The following is a 22,415-nucleotide window of genomic DNA, read 5'->3' on the forward strand; positions in this document are numbered from 1 at the left end:
AGAGAGAGAGAGATAGATAGATAGATAGATAGATAGATAGAGAGAGAGAGAGAGATAGAGAGAGAGAGAGAGAGAGAGAGAGAGATAGAGAGAGAGAGAGAGAGAGAGAGAGAGGGCTCCGCGACTCTAGGTGGCAGCAGCATCCGGCGAACATCAGACAACCGTGACGTGGAGGAGAGACACACATCCCTTCTGTTTGTTATTTACCAGTCTGCTTTTGTTTGAGACTGCGGATTCATTTATTACACATTTTATTGCCGATTTCGATGTACGGCTATTAACAGCTAATATATGCGTTGATTATACGCCCAATGATGCACTTGCACAGCGGTTGACGAGCAGAATCCGGAGTGTGTCCAGTGTTTTGAGAGGCAGAAGCGTGTGGTGAGTGTTTACCAGTGTTTTGTAACATACAAACGAAAATAATAAGTTATTGGTGTTAAGATAATATAACAGTGATACAGACAAATCGACATCAAGAAATGCTTGTAAGTCACAGTCACTCACTTCACAACATGCGAAACCATCAGCCTGAAGCTTCTTAACTGGAACCTTTGGAATGTGAAATAACATTAATTTCAAATTCACAGGCAGATTCACTTCGATAATGCACATTAAGCACTGGAAATCGATCGCTGTCTCCACCTGTCACCTGACTTCACTCCATGCAGTGTTTAATGCTGCCTTCATCACGTGCTATCGGAATTATCCTAAATACGAGTTTCTTAATCGGAAATTGGACGTGAACGGCCTCTCAAGTCGTATTTACTACTGGGAAATTCAGAAATAATTTTGATTTCCGATTTGGGCGGGTGATAAACTTTAAACATGGTGGAGGGAACAACCATTGCTGCTGTCAATGCTGTTCTCACAGCAACTACATCCCTTTGTCTTGACGCTAAAGTAGTGTATTTATAGGCTAGATATGAACAATCATGCGAAACATATTGTGTGTTTTATAAGCAGTGAAATAAGCATGTATTTGACCGAAATTCCAGAATTGTCAGCGAACTGCATGTGTAGCGCGGTGAATGTTTATATGATTGTCAACCAATAGGATGCTACATTTGATTCTTTCCGACATTAAAGCACTTGAATACGACAAGCTCGTAATCACGACTTCATTAGTGAGAAATAGGAAATTTCCGATAGCACGTGAAGGCAGCATAAGTTGTACTATTTTTAGACTTTCTGCAGGTGGCACCCAGTACAAATGCACTGGTTGTACAGTTGTCATGCCACGTCAGTGTTGTTAACCAGTTTAGAAACATGACTAAATGGGTATTGTCTGTTTTTGTAGGCTGAATAATTATGGGTTCACTCGGGAGCCGCTTCCAGTCGTCACCCCGGGGCCCAGAGGAGGCTGTGGAGAGGCAGTGCGCTGGAAACAGACACAGCTGTGAGTGCAGGAAGAGGAAACGCAGCTCACACTGTGAGTGTGACAGCGAGCCTGAGGAAGAGGACAGTCAGCTGGACACGCCACGCAGGTGAGAACACATGCATTACACGGGGGGGCAGTCTATGGCCTAATGGTTAGACAGTCAGACTTGTTTGTTCACTTCTCACTGCTGTGTGTGTGCACTTGAATGGGTTAAATACAGAGCACAAATTTAGAGTATGGGACACCATACTTGGCCACACGTCCTTTCCTTACTGTTCAAAAGTTTTGGGGTTGGTTAGATTTTCTAAATATTTTTGAAAGAAGACTCTTTTGCTCACCAAGGCTTCATAGAATTGATCAAAATTACAGTAAAACAATACATGTCTCACAATATTCATGTCACAATTCAGTCAATGATACGCAACACCGATCTCACAATACAATGCTCTCGCAATACTTCAGCCAAAATTGATTTTTTAAATATTATTACTTATGACCCTTTTTCTGCTAGTAAACATTGTGAAGTTTTTCTGTGGGCGGAGCTTAGCTGGAGGCAGAAAGATTCCCCTGACCGCTTCACTAACACTAGCTATGAAGTTTGTTAGCTTGTTTTTTTAACAATAACTGGAGAAATTCTGATTTTACCTGCATATGTAAGGTCACTCACTGTCCGGGACAGCGGTTGTTATTTAAAAAGGTTCACTTTAACGGACGAAACCAGATTGTCCGACCCGCAAACACTTTTACTCAAAGAATGGACGATCTGACAGGATTCTGTAGGAACCTGTATAGTAAAGACAAACTCACCGTGTCTATCTAGTCATGAAGATGTATATATTTCAATTTCAATAGACAACTATTTTTACAGCTACATTATTATTCCAGCCACAATTAATCACAACATTGTACTGTATATACAATTACAAAAGCATTTTGTAATTACACACATGTACACAGACATTATTTCATACACAACATAATGTGGTGAGATGCATAAGAAATCTTTAGACATGCCCATAACAACAAAAGACAATACTTTATTTAACCTTTTCTGATAAGAAGAGTATGGAGCCCCGCACATGACATGCAGGAAAAAAATAGTAGGCTAAATCATGTTCACGATTGACTATTTCGTTCCCTCGACTTATAAATTGTGCACGTTTTAGTAAATCGTGCGCACGATTTATTTATTTTTTCTTGCATGTCATGTGCAGGGCTCCGTAGAAGTGTGCGCTGCAAACGCGAGCATTTTTGACGATAGTTTCTGTCCAGTCCGCTCATTTTATCGTGTTTAACCACAGCTGTCGTCGTTTTTTGTCTGGCAGAGGCAGCAGGTATGCGTCAAAATTTCTAATTGAGCCTCTACTACATCGATTCTGGCACCCAACATCACAACAAGATGATATTTTAAGCTCCTTATGAAGCAAAATCTGCGCTGTTTTGAATGGGTCGCCTCCAGTTTTCGCTTTGTTTTGCCTCCAGCTAGCGCGGTGACGTAACTGTGACGTCGGCCCTAAAAGGGTCTGTTAGACATAAACGGTTAACACAAAGTACTGTTCTTTTAAAATGTTAAATTTGGCATCAGTAATTGGCTTAAACTGTTTCTCCCCTTTGCAGAGGGCAATGGTGACAGAATAGAAATAATCATATTTTTGTTTTGAGAAAATACAGAATTATGTTAGAAACATATGGTTGCACTCTGTCCCTGATTACATACATTTAAAATGTTAAATATTATATTTTATCTTTTAATTTATTAAAGTGCCCCTATTATGCCTTTTCGAATATTACCTTTCATGCAGTGTGTCATGTAGCTGTATGTGAACATAAACTATCTGCAAAGTTGTGAAGCCGACAGTGCACGATAAATAAAGTTATTGTCTATCCAAAAAAAAAGAGTCGACTCTCAATCGCCTAAACGTGTCGTCAGGAATTCGAATCTTATTCTGTTACAGCTGTACGTCACGAAGTAACACATTTGCATAATGTCCACCCATGGGCTGTCATACGCGCTGTACGCGGTAGACCAATCACAAAGGACTGCGCCATCTGACCAATCACAGCAGTGAGGGCTCACGGAAAAGAGGGGTTTAGAGAGACTGATTCTTCGAACTGCTTCGCACAAATCGTTTATGAATCATTTAGAAATGAGGTCAAATTAAAACTGTTTTTTGACCTTGGAATTATAAGTAAACCTGTTTTATGTGACGGGGGGACACCCGCATTGTCTCATTAATAGCATTGTATTTATTAAATGTGCCTAATGTTTTGGGGGGGGTTTTTTTGTATGCATTCTTCTTTCTGTGGACAGGAAAAAGTTGAAAAGCACCTCTAAGTACATCTACCAGACACTATTTCTGAATGGGGAGAACAGTGACATCCAGATCCGCGCCCTGGGGCAGGAGTGGAACCTGCATAAAATTTACCTGTGTCAGGTTGGTCCAGCTGTTCAGTTCTCCTAATAACAGAGTGCTGAAGACATTCATTTTGTTTTGATTGAAATGTTTTTTCCTCTCATTTTTCAGTCTGGCTATTTCTCCAGCATGTTCAGTGGATCCTGGAAGGAGTCTAACATGATGGTTATTGAACTTGAGATTCCAGACCAGAATATTGACACAGAGGGTGAGAATTCTAAGAATATGTTTCTAACATCTCCTTGATGCAATAAACAAGTTAAAAGTGTTGTTTTTATTTTGTTGACACCAAACGTTCATATCCTGACCATGTTTTCTTCTCCGTCTGTAGCCCTGCAAGTGGTTTTTGGGTCACTCTACAGGGATGACGTGTTGATCAAACCAAGTCGAGTTGTTAATATCCTCGCTGCTGCTTGTATGCTTCAGTTGGTGAGTATGTCCAGTGTTAAAAACAACATCATTGCCATCTGATTCCTTAAAGACATACAATTACTCTCTAATGCAACTATAGCCTTTTCCTTTCCCCTTTTGAGCCAACAATATGTCTTACCTTTTTATGATCATGTGCATGGATTTTTATGGATTGCAAACTAAAAAATGTTCTTGTCAACTTATTAGCTACATAAAATGTTCAAACTGGCTAGAAGTTGCAAGAATTACTTTTGATAGTCACAGTTGTATCAGTATGATTGGGTTAAACATTACAAATCTGTATATTTTGCCTTTATTGCCTGTTGATTATGATAACTGTTTAATTTCAGTTAATGTTTAATACTATTCAAAAGATTTGGGTCAGGAGAATTTTGGCTGTAAAGGCATTTATAATCTTACAAATAAATGCTGTTCTTTTGAACTTACTCATCAAATAATCCTGAAAAGCAAAATCACTGTTTCCACAAAAATATTACATTTTCAACATTGTTAATAATTGCTTTATGAGCAGCAAATCATATCAGAATGATTTCTGAAGGATCATGTGACACTGGCACAATATTACTGTTTTTCTGTTTTTTTTTTTTATACAAATAAATGCAGCCTTTAGGTAGGTTTCCCAAATGTTTGAACAATAGTGTATGTATTTGTATGTAATTTTTCTTTTTTGGGGGGGATTTTATGCCTTTTATTATTAGATAGGACAGTGGAGTGCTGACAGGAATGTATTGGGTGGAGAGAGGGGGCGGGATCAGCAAAGGACCTAGAGACGGAAATCGAACTCGGGTCACCGTGAGCACAGTTTGTGCTATATGTCGGCGCACTAACCACTAGGCTATCGGCGCCAACGTAATTGTTTTTTTTAAAGTGAGCTTTTTAATAAAAAAAAAAACTTGTGCGTATAATTAATATATAGTAATAGTTAAATTTGTAGTTGTAAATAGTGCTGTCAAACGATTAATCGTGATTAATCGCATCCAAAATAAAAGTTTTTATTTATATAATATATGTGTGTACTGTGTATATTCATTATGTATATATAAGTATGCATGTATATATTTCAGAAAAATATGCTATGTTTATTTATTAAATATATTTATATATATATATATATATATATATATATAATATAAATTATATAAATGTATGCATGTAAATATTTTCAAAATATACTGTATGTGTGTGTCTTTATAAATACATAATAAACATACACAGCACACATACATATATTATGCAAACAAAAACTTTTATTTTGGATGCGATTAATCGTTTGACAGCACTAGTTGTAAGTAATTGTAAATGTTAAATCATACATTTTAAAAAATTATACGTTTAACTTTAGAAAGGTAAAATGACAGATTTAAATATTTAAACATTTTAAATGAAAAGTTTTTCTGATCAGTTCAAATGCAAGGGCAAATAGAAATCTGAACTACTGGAATGAAAATCAATCACCTAGCAACACCTTAGCAACCATATAGCAAGACCCTGATAGCTACCCACTACACTTTACTGGTGACTTTAGTGCAGTCAAGCACCACTCACATTTTTGTGTTGAAAATATAAAAATCAAGTTGTTTTTTAATGAATGATATTACCTCTGTAATCACCTTTCTAGCATCATCCTTTAATAATTTTTGTCTCTTTGTCTTTCCCAGGATGGACTGATCCAGCAGTGTGGAGAGACTATGAAGGAGAATGTGAATGTGAAGACCGTGTGCAGCTATTATAACTCAGCCACCATGTACGGCTTGGACTCCGTCATGAAGAAGTCAGTAGTCTTCTTCAAGTCTGATTTCCTGTCTGGTTATTCTCTGACACATCTGCAGCGTAATAAACATGTTGCATGCTCTCTGTGCATTGCAGGTGTTTAGAGTGGCTCCTCAATAACCTGATGACGCATCAGAATGTGGAGCTAATGAAGGAGCTCGGGTACAGTCTTACTCTATGAATCTCATCTGACCTCATCTGAAGGTTTTAGTGCTTATGTTTGGTCTGTTTTAATATGTGAGTAGGGTGGAAATTATGGAACAGCTCATTCAGTCTTCTGATCTGTTCGTAATGCAAGTGGAAATGGACGTCTACACGGCACTGAAAAAGGTAGATTGCAACATATATCATCATAGCTTTTTATGATATTACAGGCACAATCTAAAAGATTTTGTATATGATCTGCTTCATGTTTATTGCCACTTAATGGATCGTCTGTGATCTTTTGGAAGCATTTTATTTAAATTAATTTATTTAATATATACAATATTATTTATTTAATCAAATAATATTGAAAAAAAAAGTAAAATTCAATACATTTATTTAATAAATTAAATGTAAATTTATGTTTTTCTTAATTATTTTGATTACTTTTATATAGTTATATTTTAAAGTTAATATTTAGTGGATTCAAGCAACTCATGCTTACTTAATATTTCATACATTTTAGAAAAATCATATTAAAAAAATGTAATTAATGCGATACAACAGACATTTCAGGTATATTTATTTCTTTGTAATGCATTTTATGACGCATTACGCCCACCTCAATAAAAATGATTATCAAATCATTTAATCATTTTAATTAAATTAAAAGGATTTTTTTTAAACATATCTTAAAATGAAAAATTTTAATTAATTTAATTTAAATTATATGTTTAATTTAATGTATATATTTTTACAATTTTTATATATGTGCAGCCTGCTCGGAGTATTAAAATTGTATTGGTTTTAACTGTAAAAGTGTTTTTGTTATTTATTTATTTGTTTGTTTGTTTGTTTTCCATAATAATATTTTTTTTATATATTAGTATATATATTATACATTTATATTTCAAAATGTTAATAATATTTTTATTTTGTTTTATAACCTCATTTTTTGGCATTTTTAAATACCACAGAGCAAAATGTAAAGGTTCCTTTATGAACAACAAAATGAAGTGTTTCAAAGATTGTAAATACAATGATAAATACACTTTAGTTGTGCTCTATCAATTACTATAATTGGCCAAATATAACACATTATGTAAAACATATTTTTTATGTTTTTATAGTTCAATGTTCTATTATTTTGTATGTCCTGCTTTTACAGGGTTAAATTTGGTGTTTTTAGTGGTGCACTGAAACTACATCACTGCTCTCTCTTTTAACTTTTTTATTTATTTATTTATTTTTATTTTTTCTTCAGTGGATGTTCTTACAGCTTAATCCATCCTGGGATGGGCCTATCAAACAACTTCTGCTTGATGCAGACGCCTGGCTGTGTAAAAGAAGAAGTGGTACGTTGCACTCATAGAAATACATAAGTGCATTTATATAACCTTCAACCTAACTGGCACACTCGCACACAGAGGCTGGCGAAGAGGAGCCGTTTCTGAACACAGATGACGGGATGCCCTTCGTCCCTGTTTTCAGACACATCCGCCTGCAGTACATCATCAATGACCTGGCCTCGGCCCGCATGCTAGAACGGGACAACATCCTACCCCCTGGTGAGACTTTCCTGGTGCACTCAGACTCCAGTCAGATTAAAGGTGCCATAGAATGCATTGATACAATATTTTAAATTGTTATCTGATATCTACATAGAAGGTATGTGGCTTAGGTAAGGCCAAAAAAATCTCCAGAAACAGTTTTACATGTCCATTTACAACCCTAGGATTTGTCCTTGAATGAAATGGTCTGTTATTACCTTATTTGGAAGGGTCATGAATAATAATGAGCTCTGCCCTGATTGGCTGTTTCACAGTGCGGCTCAACAGCAGGAAGGAAACACAGCACACAGGGAGGAAAATATATATTTCAATACTTTCTCTCGCAGTTATATCATCAGGTAATTATACTGTATATAAATTGAGGGCATCAGGGAGCCACTATTAATATGCGGGGCATTGAAAGTTTCAATGCCCCGCATATTAATAGTGGTCAATGCCCCGCATATTAATAGTGGCTCCCTGATGCCCTCAATTTATATACATAATTTATATAAACTGCTTTCAAATGCACCATCGCTTTTTACTTTCACTTTCGAGATTTGCGATCACACGTACTCTGTTTATACTATGGAGCGGCAGTACTTACCACACATTTTACAAGATCAGATGCTTGTCAGTGGTGCTCAGGATCTGTAAATCATTCGCCATCATCCTCAGTCATCTCTCTTTACTCTGTTTATGTGGTAAGTGAAATCTTATGTACTGTAATGTAACATGCTACAGCTAGCAAAAAGCTAACTGTGTCCCTTTAGTGGCTCGCATTATTTTATTAGAACGCATTATTTGTTTTCCGTGCCTTTCTGAATACAGACACCAACCCATCCCTGCACTTCACATCCCCTGCACAGCCTGGAACATAACATTTATTTCCATGATCTGCCATTTTCGCTGTTGTCCTCACTTGTTTCTTCACAATAGCTGCAGAACTTCTGATGGTTCGGCTGGCAGCTGGAACATGGGCGGGTTTATGCAAATGTTGAGCGCATAACTATGATTCCGACTGTAACGTCACAGTCGGTGTTATGTTCTGATTCGCCTATTTTTCAGTGGTCTTTTGCTTGTACGAGGTTTACATAAGAAGGAGGAAACAATGGTGTTTGAGGCTCACGGCATGTTATATAACCTGCTCTTATTATTCTACTATGCCAAGGTAAATACAGTTTTCCATTCTATGGCACCTTTAAAGATTTCTGAGAGAGATTAAGCTGTTTTTGTGTGCAGTATTCATCAGCTTGTCCTCAGATGGTCCATTGTTGTCTGAGGCTGAGATTAGTGGGGCGTATATGAACTCAACTTCCTCTTGTGTCGTTATCAGAGTGGCTGAGCGCCGTGTACAAACAGCAGTGGTTTGCTATGCTGAGGACAGAACACGATAACGATAACGGGTGAGAGAACGGCCCAAACATCTTCACTGCTAAACATTAAACATGTGGTGTGAATTGCAAATATGTGAATATGATTGTTACAGACCACAAGAGGCCAATAAAGAGGAGTTTGAGCTGAACAGCATGCGCTGTGGCCGAAAACTGACCAAAGATGGAGATGTGAGTTGGATTCTTGCTGTTAAATTTGCTGTCTTTTGCTGGTTTCGAATGGAAAGTATATATTGTTGTTGTCGTCTCTACAGTACTGTTGGCGATGGACGGGGTTCAATTATGGCTTTGACCTGCTGGTGACTTATACAAATCGTTTCATCATATTTAAGAGAAACACCCTCAGTCAGCCATGTGGAGGTGCTGTCAGCTTACAGCCACGACGCCACCTTGCGTACCGGTGAGCTGTTACACCTCCGATTATTTCTTATATTATATATGTGACTCTGGACCACAAAACCAGTCATAAGGGTCAATTTTTGAAATTGAGATTTATACATCATCTGAAAGCTGAATAAATAAGCTTTCCATTAATGTATGGTTTGTTAGGACAATATTTGGCTGAAATATACAACTATTTGAAAATCTGGAATCTGAGGGTGCAAAAATATTGAGAAAATCACCTTTAAAGTTGTCCAAATGAAGTTCTTAGCAATGCATATTACTAATAAAAAATTAAGTTTTGATATATTTAAGGTAGGAAATTTACAAAGTATCTTCATGGAACATGATTTTTACTTAATATCCTAATGATTTTTGGCGAAAAAGAAAAATCGATCATTTTGACCCATACAGTGTATTGTTGGCTATTGCTTCAAATATACCCGTGCTACTTATGACTGGTTTTATGGTTCAGGGTCACATATTGTGGGGGAATTAATAATATAATATAACATACAGTCTGTATAAAATATAAATCATAATAATGTTTTTTGTACATATATTGGATATATATGTTTCTTAGTAATATGCAAAAGAAGCATTATATAATTAAAATGCACTAAACTGCATACATTCTTTCTTCTTCTATAACATATTAGAGTTGAATGATTTTTACAGCTGTGACTTTGATGTATTTTAATCACTTCATAAATCAGAAAGTTCTGTCAACAGCCAGTAAAAGATCATTTTTCACCATATTTTTAGGAAAAAATTTTATATATTCAGACAAATGATATATGAACTCTTACTACCACAATTAATCACAGTACATTAAGAAATTACATTTTGTATTATAGTTGAACTGTTATGTTTTAATATGCAAAAGAAGCATGATCTAATAATGCACTAAACTGCATAAATTTCCAGAACTGAAATCTGAACATAAGATAAAGCCAGTTTCAAAAATTTCTTTCTCTTTCTTTCTTTCTTCCTTTCTTTCTTCCTTTAACATATTAGAGTCGAAGGATTTTTACAGCTGTGACTTTGATGTATTTTAATCACTTCATAAATCAGAAAGTTCTGTCAACAGCCAGTAAGAGATGATTTGTCACCATATTTTTAGGAAAAAATGTTACATTTTCAGACAAATGATATATGAACTCTGTAAAAACCGTAAAGTTTGTTGAGTGTAAGTGTTACTGAAGTGGATATTTCTGGCTCAGTGGAGGAGAACCCCCCACCCACCCACCCCCCCGGAGATAATGGTCTTTAAAGATATGTATTGAAATTAAAACCTGGATAAAATGTAATAAAATAAACAAATGCTAGCCTGAAAGAAGACATGTTATGAAAGCAAAAAAATAGCCTAAGAGCTCAAAATTGACCAATGCATGCAAAAACAATAGTTTTGACTGTAGCGTGTCTTGCCTTAAATAAAAAGTATATTAAATAATATTTCTAAATATATTACGTATATATTTTTAAGTCATTATTTTTAATTTAGTATTTAAAGTTATTTTTTAATTCGTTTTTTAATTACCTTTTTCAGATTGCGCCTTGCTTCATTTGATAACAGTGGAAAAGTGGTTTGCAGCCGGTCAACTGGCTACCAGCTTGTTACCCTTGAAAAGGACCAGGTATTCTGTCTTAATGTTAAATATTAAATCATTTTATTTCCAGTTACTTCAAGGCTTGACTTGACTGAACTAGTCCTTTGTGTCACAATCGCAGGAATACGTGGTGATGAATCTGGACAGCCGGCTCTTGTCTTTTCCTCTGTATGTGTGCTGTAACTTCCTCTACACTTCCCCGTCCAGTGAGAGGAGAGGTGACACACCGGAGCCGGAGAACAGCACCCGCGGTGTATCGTGACGCCACACACCATAAAACCTCCATCACCCGCCAGTCCTGCCGCCTTCTTATGATTTACAGTTTGTTAACTTCATGTATATTATTTCAGTCATTTTATTTGTATGCTTAATTTGTAAATAGTCAGGTGCCTTTTAAATAATTTGCTATATTTCAGCATCAGCGCTAAGAGTAAGTGCTCTTGGTCATGAACTTCATTTGATTCTGTTTGTGTTTGTTTGGAAGTTGTCTTATAATGTAAACTTGTTAGGCTGGTTATTAATTTGTCAGTCATTCCTAGTTTTTTTTACAAAAAAAAAAAAGACAGAATATCGGTTTTGTACTGTTGTATTTGTTTGAAATTGGTGCTAATGTGATACATGTTGTCATTATTCGTCAATGCATGCTGATGTAGGAGCAGTGAAGGGTTAACAGGCATGTGTTGGTTTACCAACAGGGCATTTCAAGTGACTTCCACAGGTGTCCAATCAAGCAGTACAATTTTCAATATTTATACACAGTGTGGTTTTGGTTAAATGTAAATATTGTTGGACCAAAGCGTCATATGAAATATGTTCGTTTTGACAGAAGCACTGACAGAAGAAATTGCGTTCACTTTTTGAAACAGCAGTGTGAAAAACAACAGTAATAAAACCTGTTTGAACAGAATGGTTTTCTTTATACACAAATACACATATAATATGTATATTATATTTACTCGGGCACAATTTTTATTATTTTAGCTGCTGTTATATATAATGAATATTGTCTTAAAGTGCACACTCTGAGTTTTAATTTGAGGGTATTCCCATCACAATTGGAGAAAAGGTTAAGGAATTAGAGCGCTTTAATATGTCCCCACCCCCACCCTGTTTCATGGACAGATGTGGGCTATTCCTTCGTTATTTCTACATCAAATAAGCAGGTAAAAGGTCTGGAGTTGATTCTAAGTGTGCCATTTGCATTTGGAAGCTGTTGCTGTGAACCCACATCATGCGGTCAAAGGAACTCTCCATACAAGTGAAACAGACAATTGTTAGGCTTCAAAAACAAAACAAATCCATCAGAGAGACATTCAGAGTGGCCAAATCAACAGTTTGGTACATTCTGAGAAAAAAAGAACGCAATGGTGAGCTCAGCAACATTAAAAGCCCTGGATGTCCACAGAGGACAGCAGTGGTGGATGATCAGAGGATCCTCTTCATGGTAAAGAATAACCCTTTCACAACCAGCCAAGAGAAGACTCTCCAGGAAGCAGACGTGTCACTGTCAAAGTCTACAATCAAGAGAAGACTTCCTGAGAGCAAATACAGAGGGTTCACCACAAGCTGCAAACAAGGCCAGATTAGACTTTACCAAAAAACATCTAAAAAAGCCAGACCACTTCTGGAAAAGCATTCTTTGGACTGAAATTAAGATGAACCTGTAGCAGAACGACGGGAAGAAAAAAAAAGTATGGAGAAGGCTTAGAACAGCTCATGATCCAAAGCACACAACATCATCTGTGAAACATGGTGGAGCAGTGTGGTGGCATTTAGTACAATTTATACTAACAAGATGTATATAATTGATATTTCATTCATTTATTGTATTCATCTGTATTGTTAGATATTATTTGAAATCGTTATGGTTTATATACAGTGGGTACGGAAAGTATTCAGACTCCCTTAAATTTTTCACTCTTTGTTACATTGCAGCCATTTGCTAAAATCATTCAAGTTCATTTTTTTCCCCTCATTAATGTACACACAGCACCCCATATTGACAGAAAAACACAGAATTGTTGACATTTTTGCAGATTTATTAAAAAAGAAAAACTGAAATATCACATGGTCCTAAGTATTCAGACCCTTTGCTCAGTATTTAGTGGAAGCACCTTTTGATCTAATACATTGTCTTGTTGGAAGGTAAACCTTCGGCCCAGTCTGAGGTCCTGAGCACTCTGGAGAAGGTTTTCGTCCAGGATATCCCTGTACTTGGCCGCATTCATCTTTCCCTCGATTGCAACCAGTCGTCCTGTCCCTGCAGCTGAAAAACACCCCCACAGCATGATGCTGCCACCACCATGCTTCACTGTTGGGACTGTATTGGACAGGTGATGAGCAGTGCCTGGTTTTCTCCACACATACCGCTTAGAATTAAGGCCAAAAAGTTCTATCTTGGTCTCATCAGACCAGAGAATCTTATTTCTCACCATCTTGGAGTCCTCCATGCTTGCTTTCATGTGTCCTGCACTGAGGAGAGGCTTCCGTCGGGCCACTCTGCCATAAAGCCCCGACTGGTGGAGGGCTGCAGTGATGGTTGACTTTCTACAACTTTCTCCCATCTCCCGACTGCATCTCTGGAGCTCAGCCACAGTGATCTTTGGGTTCTTCTTGACCTCTCTCACCAAGGCTCTTCTCCCCCGATAGCTCAGTTTGGCGGACGGCCAGCTCTAGGAAGGGTTCTGGTCATCCCAAACGCCTTCCATTTAAGGATTATGGAGGCCACTGTGCTCTTAGGAACCTTAAGTGCAGCAGAAATTTTTTTGTAACCTTGGCCAGATCTGTGCCTTGCCACAATTCTGTCTCTGAGCTCTTCAGGCAGTTCGTTTGACCTCATGATTCTCATTTGCTCTGACATGCACTGTGAGCTGTAAGGTCTTATATAGACAGGTGTGTGGCTTTCCTAATCAAGTCCAATCAGTATAATCAAACACAGCTGGACTCAAATGAAGGTGTAGAACCATCTCAAGGATGATCAGAAGAAATGGGCCGCACCTGAGTTAAATATATGAGTGTCACAGCAAAGGGTCTGAATACTTAGGACCGTGTGATATTTCAGTTTTTCTTTTTTAATAAATCTGCAAAAATGTCAACAATTCTGTGTTTTTCTGTCAATATGGGGTGCTGTGTGTACATTAATGAGGAAAAAAATGAACAAATGATTTTAGCACATGGCTGCAATATAACAAAGAGTGAACAATTTAAGGGGGTCTGAATACTTTCCGTACCCACTGTATATATATATATATATATATATATATATACAGGTGCTGGTCATATAATTAGAATATCATCAAAAAGTTGATTTATTTCACTAATTCCATTCAAAAAGTGAAACTTCTATATTATATTCATTCATTACACACAGACTGATATATTTCAAATGTTTATTTCTTTTAATTTTGATGATTAGAGCTTACAGCTCATGAAAGTCAAAAATCAGTATCTCAAAATATTAGAATATTACTTAAGACCAATACAAAGAAAGGATTTTTAGAAATCTTGGCCAACTGAAAAGTATGAAAATGAAAAGTATGACTATGTACAGCACTCAATACTTAGTTGGGGCTCCTTTTGCCTGAATTACTGCAGCAATGCGGCGTGGCATGGAGTCGATCAGTCTGTGGCACTGCTCAGGTGTTATGAGAGCCCAGGTTGCTCTGATAGTGGCCTTCAGCTCATCTGCATTGTTGGGTCTGGTGTCTCTCATCTTCCTCTTGACAATACCCCATAGATTCTCTATGGGGTTCAGGTCAGGCGAGTTTGCTGGCCAGTCAAGCACAGTAACACCATGGTCATTGAACCAGCTTTTGGTACCTTTGGCAGTGTGGGCAGGTGCCAAGTCCTGCTGGAAGATGAAATCAGCATCTCCATAAAGCTTGTCAACAGAAGGAAGCATGAAGTGCTCTAAAATTTCCTGGTAGATGGCTGCGTTGACTGTGGACTTCAGAAAACACAGTGGACCAGCACCAGCAGATGACATGGCAGCCCAAATCATCACTGACTGTGGAAACTTCACACTGGACTTCAAGCAACATGGATTCTATGCCTCTCCACTCTTCCTTCAGACTCTGGGACCTTGATTTCCAAATGAAATGTAAAATTTACTTTCATCTGAAAAGAGGACTTTGGACCACTGAGCAACAGTCCAGTTCTTTTTCTCCACAGCCCAGGTAAGATGCTTCTGACGTTGTCTCTGGTTCAGAAGTGGCTTGGTAGCCCTTTTCCTGAAGACGTCTGAGCGTGGTGACTCTTGATGCACTGACTCCAGCTTCAGTTCTCTCCTTGTGAAGCTCTCCCAAGTGTTTGAATCGGCTTTGCTTGACTGTATTCTCAAGCTTGAGGTCATCCCTGTTGCTTGTGCACCTTTTCCTACCCAAATTCTTCCTTCCAGTCAACTTTGCATTTAATATGCTTTGATACAGCACTCTGTAAACAGCCACACCTTTCAGTAATGACCTTCTGTGACTTACCCTCTTTGTGGAGGGCATCAATGTTCGTCTTCTGGATCATTGCCAAGTCAGCAGTCTTCTCCATTATTGTGGTTTCAAAGAACAAGAGATACCCAGAATTGATACTGCAGGGATGGTCATTTATTCAAACTCAAATGTAAATATTCTAATATTTTGAGATACTGATTTTTGACTTTCATGAGCTGTAAGCTCTAATCATCAAAATTAAAAGAAATAAACATTTGAAATATATCAGTCTGTGTGTAATGAATGAATATAATATACAAGTTTCACTTTTTGAATGGAATTAGTGAAATAAATCAACTTTTTGATGATATTCTAATTATATGACCAGCACCTGTATATATATATATATATTAGTGCTGTCCAACGATTAATCGCTTCCAAAATAAAAGTTGTTCGTTCACATTGTGTGTGTACATTTATGTATATGTAAATACACACACACATGCATATATTTAAGAAAAATATGCTTTGTTTATATATTAAATATATTTATATGTAATATAAATTATATGAAAATATATACATGTAAATACATGTATTTTCTAAATATATACTGTATGTGTGTGTATTCATATATACATAGTAAATATACACAGTACACACATATTATGTGAACAAAAACTTATTTTGGATGCGATTAATAAATAAATAAATGAATACATTTATTTTAGGTATATATTAAGCCAGGTATATATTCTTAGAAAGTAATATATTCTTATACATTATAATGCATATATTCTTTTTTTATTTATTTAGTGGTAAAATATGTCCTGGATATTTCTTGAGATTGACCCTAATAGTTTTTCTAGATAACAATGTTTCCCTCCCTTTGTCATTCAACAGGCAGCAAGTTGGTTTGATCACATTATTTATTGTCTGTACAAAAACCACAAACAATATGAACACAGAAACCAGCACATGCCATTCACTAAGTCACAATCAGGTGACGGCAAAGATCAAATTCTTCCATCCAGTAAACTCATGAGTCCACAAGAATCATTTCCTACAGCCTCGAATACAGGCTTCACTGAGGTACTGAGTTCAGGCTGTCCTTCAGTTTGCGAGTCATGCTGGGCAGCAGGTTCAGGTGTTCATCCACACAGCTGCTCACACAGCTGTCCATCAGCGCTCGCACGGCAGGCTCCTTCGCCCCGGAGTCAAACAGATCCTTGGCCTTGTCGTTACAGTGCATCGTACACCTCGTGAGACGATCCTGTAGATGAATAAATGGTTAGTCTATATCACAGTATTCCAGCTATAAGATTAAGGGCCAGATTTACTAAATCTGGGGGCACGGGGGGGACAGAGTCCGGGGAGTGAATTTCGAGGGGAGACAGCGTTTCATTTCCAACTGGTTAGGTTTATTTGGAAATTAAAGTGATTTCTATATTTTATCCATTCAAAAGATTACGAAAGCCATCCCAGTTCTGCATATAAACGTCTTTTCCCATTTAATACCTGCAGACTGCAGCCAATAGAAATGCTTCTCTATTGCTGCGCATCCTGCTCCTCACAGCACAGACCGTGAAGGCAGACTGCAGTTGTTGTCATACATTGTAACAAACAAAGTGTAGAGACGATGTAAATAATATATTCAGTGGGCAGTGTAGAGAGCTTCATTCAGTAAAATGGAAGTTTGTGAGACAGCGATGAACGGAGGGTAACAGCTTTTTAATGATTATAGAGAGTTTGCAAATGTGAAATTGAATTTATACAACAGTTTATACATTTTTGATTTTATACAAAAGTTAATATTAAGGAGACTTACATTTTAGGAACACTGTTGTCTATTTTGCTCTATTTCGTCAACAAAAATATAGTTAAAAAACAAAGTCACAGCTGAGCCTCTGTGCAAGTCTTTCCCTGCGTCCCAATGTGCATACTATCCACCCTATCTGCCCTAAATAGTATTGAAAATTACTAATATCGCATAGAATTTAGGATGGATAGTATGCACATTGGAACGCAGGCTTTGACAGAGCGCTGTTTCGTTTATGAATAAATCTTTGCTTTTGAACAAATCTAGTGAGACAATGATTCAATGACCTATTCATAAAGAGAGTCACTTGCTTCGTTCCTAAATAAATCAGCCGTTTGAATGAATCGATTGAATGAATGATTCAGTGACAAAGACAGTGACTTGATGCCACCTACTGGCAGTTTCTGTTTCATTTTTAAAGTATACATTGAGTCATTTAAAATCATTGAAATTTATATATTTAAAACATTAAATCTCATAACATTGTTATTATGAGATGCTGAAGACTCTGAGTCATATCAAAAATTTCTTAAATTCTGTAAATATTCCTTAATGCCACATTTGTGCTCTTCTGTGCCATGCAAAGATGAATTGTTGATGCTGATTTCATTTGACTGGAAACTTATTCTTCCTGATTGTTATTGTTATATCTTATTATTTTAATTGAATTTATTGTTTAGTTAATTTTTTTAATAAAGTTTATAAATCTAAATTTTTTGGCACAAAAGATGACATACATTTAATAAAGTTAGAAAAATGGCATTACAAAGGTTTAAAAAAAAAAGAAAAAAGAAAAAAAACTTTAAAGGTGCTGTATGTAGGATTGACACCCAGTGGTTGAAATAGGTATTGCAGTAGAAATAGGTATAGGCCCCTCCTCCTCAGACTTGACGCACACCCAGGTTGCCAGATTAACGACACCAACAGAAATGAGAGCACATGCCGATGAATGAAATGAAATACGTTGTGTTTTCCGCCAACTGGCAACCCGGGTGCTGAAATACAATTGGGTAAACTGGCAGTGGGCGGGTTTCACAAACCATAACAAACACAGACATTCTGGGCCGGAATGAACATTTTCAAAGGAGAATAACTGACTGTAGCATTGTTTTTCAGATAAACAAGTATGTTAACTTAGCATGTTTCTTAAATATCTGCAAACATATTATGGTATTTTTATGCTTTAGTAGAGTCAAAATCCTACATACAGCACCTTTAAGGAGTCAAATATCAATAGGAAGGTTAATTTCTGGGTCATTCCTGGGATTCTGTAATATTTCAGTCCCCTAGAGTTTCTAAAGTGGTGGTTCACCAAAATGAATTGTTAGAAGCTTTTCACAAAACGTTGGGATGCCCATTATAATTATATCCATCTTGAACCAAGCATTTTGTAATGTCCCTGAGTTTGTACTTAGAAAATTAATAACAAAATGTGCATAGTGTCTGTGATTTTTGGCAACAATGTAAGCATTTACTTGTGTTCCCTTGTAAAAATATTTTTCTAAAAAAATGCAAAATATTTGATAAAAATATTTATCAGACTGTAAAGTTATGTCTCTCAGTCTGAACTCAACCCCGTCACACTAACCATTCTTCGCCCATAATAATTTAGTCTCCACTCATATGTGACTTCATTCAGGTCTTTTTAATAGTGGTGCAGAAAATGGTTAGTGGTATCATACTTTTTATTCATATTTTTGAGGCATGTTATGGTCAGGAAGGGTACTGTCAAGCTTAACAACTCAACCCCGTCATATAAAATTAAGATGGAAAATTATTACTTTTACATCATTTTATTTTCATTCATAAGTATATACAATGTGTTTATTTTATTGCTGCCATATATGGTCTACTCTCCTATGCTACATGAGCAGCAGTGGCCACAACCTCGTCACACTCAACCCCATCACAAATATAAGCATTTCTCATTGTTACAGGGTTGAGTTATTTGCTTCATTTATTAATAATTTTAATGAAAAAAATATAAAATAGTCATGGTTTCAGTAAATATATATACTCCAAAATCATGACCACTCTTATTTTTGTTTTAAATAGACTTTTTGACATAATATGTCCACTTAAACGTGGACAAGCATCATACATCAGAAATTGTGCCCACATTTGCAGCAGAAAGACAATGTTGGCCATGCAGATATGTTGACCCAGAAACAAGGGGACAACATGAGAGAGAAACAAAACCAAAAATTTTAAATTTAAGGCAATGTATCCCTTCATATGTGTTACAGTCTTCAACCCCATCACACCTTGTCACATTAATATTTTTAGAAAAATATAGGGAAGACAATTAAGAACAAAAGTATTTCTTGCTGATTACCATCTGACATGTTAAGGGCTAAAACAATAAAATTGTGGTTTTAGTTCAAATTTTAAATTAAAAATATTTTTTACAAAAATAAAAGAGACTGTAGATACACAATGTGTGTATTTTTAGCTTCAGTCCTATAAAAATGTGAAAATGATGATAAATGTTACATTTGTTGTCATTAAATTGTTATCAGGGACACAAGAGCAGTAGGTAGATGTTTGTTTTATAACGATTTCTGTGTAAAATCCTTTTTAAACCAATCCCATTTCGTACGTTACGGGGTTAAGAAAAAAAAAAGCTGGAAAAAAACTCAAATTGATAAAAGGTCTTTAATGCCTGAGGTGGGAAAATATGATATTTTGAATATGATAAATTAAAATATGATGAATATTTTTTGGAGGTTTGATATGTGCCTAATGATGTGGGGTATTTAGAAGTTGAAAAACATGTATATTCCAAGTTGAAATGTTACCGAATCCCAGGAATGACCCTCCTGTCATTGATCAGAAGGTCTGTTCCTATTTTTTATTAATTAATTTATTTTTTATTTTTTTTTAAGTAGGAGCACTAGTGCTCCTTACAAGAAATGTAAGCATAGAGTCCTCAAGAATGTAATATTAAAAACTAACTGCAAAAGTTTTTTCAAAGTAATATGTGCAAATTCACACACAACATATCTTTAATTTGGCCAGAATTGCAGGTGCTTGTCTAAATATACAAGAAAGTTTAGAGAAAATATTAAATATGTTGTTAATAAATGTTATTATAGATTATAAAGTGTTTTATAATTAAATACATCCGAAAGGTCATCTAAAATTACCATAAATTTTGCGTCTGAAATGGAAACTCCTATAAATGCATATTCAATAAGGTCAGGCGCAAAAATAACTGTGTCCACGCCTTTTCAGCGCTGATTCTTCACTGCGCGTCTTTAGTAAAACCTGACAGTACTATTTTAATGTCAAAAGACAAGCTGATAGTAGATCTGGCCCTAAAAGTGACTGATGGCTGACAGAAGTCGACTGACCTGAAACTGCTCGAGTTCACTGGTGACCAGTCCTTGAGCTTTAGCCAGCGGTGCGTGGCAGCGGTCTATACACTGGTGCACCTGGTTCATGGAGTGGCCGGGATTCTCACAACACTCTGCACTGCAGCGGAACATGCGCCCCTGAAGATCAAAAGAGAGTCATAAGCCATTACTTAATCAACCTTTGACTAATAAGTGGTCAAAAACTATATTTTGGGCATTACACCCGACTTAAAGGGATAGTTCACCCAAAAATGAAAATTCTGTCATCATTTACTCACCCTCACGTAGTTCCAAACCTGTATGAATGTCTTTGTTCTGCTGAACACAAAGGAAGATATTCTGAAGAATGTAGGAAATGGAACAGTTCTGGGGCACCAAAACAGCCTGGTTACAAACTTTCTTCAAAATATCTTATATTGTGTTCGGCAGAACAAAGAAATTCATACAGGTTTGGAACTACTTGAGGGTGAGTAAATGATGACAGAATTTTCATTTTTGGGTGAACTATCCCTTTAAGTCAATATAGTAAATCAATAGAATCAATGACAAAACACATTACCAGAAGTTGACCTGACATGTCAAATATTGACAGCTATGTTCTACATACAATTATTTAAACTTTGCCAAAACATTTTAAAACTTGTTTTCCTAATTCCTGTCTAAATATTACAGTTACATGCGGTTTTATGATTTCATATTAAGACTACATGTAACAAAAAAATTACTATTTAAAAATAATAAAAATGTCAATTAATTAGGCAATTAATTGAAAATTATATAATTAGTATGAATTATTATATAATTGGTGATTAAAACAATTATGGACTTCCGTTACAGTTTGGGGTCTGTAAGATATTTTTGTTTTTGATAGAAGTGTCTTATGTTCACCAAGACTGAACTTATTTGACGAAACAGTACTATAATGAAATATTATTACAATTTAAAATAACTGTTTTCTATTTGAATATATTTTAAAATATAATTTATTCCTGTGAAGGAAAAGCTGAATTTTCAGCATCATTACTCTAGTCTTCAGTGTCACATGATCCTTCAGAAATCATACTAATATGCTGATTTGCTGCTCAAGAAACAATACTATTATTATTATTATTATTAATATGCCTTTTGTGAGTGTGTGGATGCATTGTTACATTTATTCCAGGATTCTTTAATGATCAGAAAGTTCAATAGAACAGCATTTATTCAAAATAGACTTTGCACGTTTTTACTGCCACTTCTGACCAATTTAATACATCCTAGCTAAATAAAATTATCTAGGTAATTTAAAAAAAAATGAATAGAAGTTTAGTTGTAAACTGATGTGGCATAAAAGGCTCGCGAATTAATGTTGACATTCAAAGAGCAACAGTGTTCATCACAGATGTCCAGTACTGGATAATATCTAGATGTGTTACTTCTGTATTCAGTTTTTAGGAGGAAGATAAAAAATGCAGCTTACCTGCATCTTACGGATGTGATCTTTCTCCAGACTGTGAACCATATCCTCCACTGCCTTCTGCACGCGAGCCTGCTGTGCTTCTGCCATTCCTGATCTCACATCAACTGCTTTTATTTTCAGTAAAGCTACTACTTCATCCAGCGACTCTATAAAGCCATGACTCAAAACCAACACATTTTACTAGCAAAGCCTGGAAATCATTACTAAAACGTTACAATGTATCAACATGAAATGAAAACAAAATCCTGCAATTCTGTAATTCTTCAGTAAGGTCACCTCCTACT

The 22,415-nt window shown here is 36.1% G+C and overlaps 2 protein-coding genes across 2 annotated transcripts; one reads left to right on the forward strand and one right to left on the reverse strand.

Annotated features, from left to right (window-relative positions):
• Positions 1-144: 144 nt before the first annotated feature.
• Positions 145-11,983, forward strand: gmcl1 (germ cell-less, spermatogenesis associated). The gene is made up of 15 exons (XM_058790384.1): positions 145-384; positions 1,301-1,487; positions 3,693-3,816; positions 3,907-4,003; positions 4,127-4,224; positions 5,886-5,998; positions 6,094-6,159; positions 6,243-6,327; positions 7,406-7,496; positions 7,569-7,709; positions 9,028-9,097; positions 9,181-9,256; positions 9,340-9,485; positions 11,016-11,103; positions 11,198-11,983. The coding sequence occupies exons 2-15, from the start codon at positions 1,312-1,314 to the stop codon at positions 11,336-11,338; spliced, it is 1,512 nt and encodes a 503-aa protein (XP_058646367.1). The 5' UTR covers positions 145-384; positions 1,301-1,311; the 3' UTR covers positions 11,339-11,983.
• Positions 11,984-16,408: 4,425 nt separating this feature from the next.
• fam136a (family with sequence similarity 136 member A) lies at positions 16,409-22,406 on the reverse strand. Its single transcript, XM_058789702.1, has 3 exons — positions 22,132-22,406; positions 20,670-20,810; positions 16,409-16,770 (listed from the first exon to the last, which is right to left on the reverse strand). The coding sequence occupies exons 1-3, from the start codon at positions 22,216-22,218 to the stop codon at positions 16,582-16,584; spliced, it is 417 nt and encodes a 138-aa protein (XP_058645685.1). The 5' UTR covers positions 22,219-22,406; the 3' UTR covers positions 16,409-16,581.
• Positions 22,407-22,415: the final 9 nt, after the last annotated feature.

The sequence above is a fragment of the Onychostoma macrolepis genome, chromosome 10 (genome assembly GCF_012432095.1).
Source record: "Onychostoma macrolepis isolate SWU-2019 chromosome 10, ASM1243209v1, whole genome shotgun sequence".
Classification (NCBI taxonomy): Eukaryota; Metazoa; Chordata; class Actinopteri; order Cypriniformes; family Cyprinidae; genus Onychostoma; species Onychostoma macrolepis.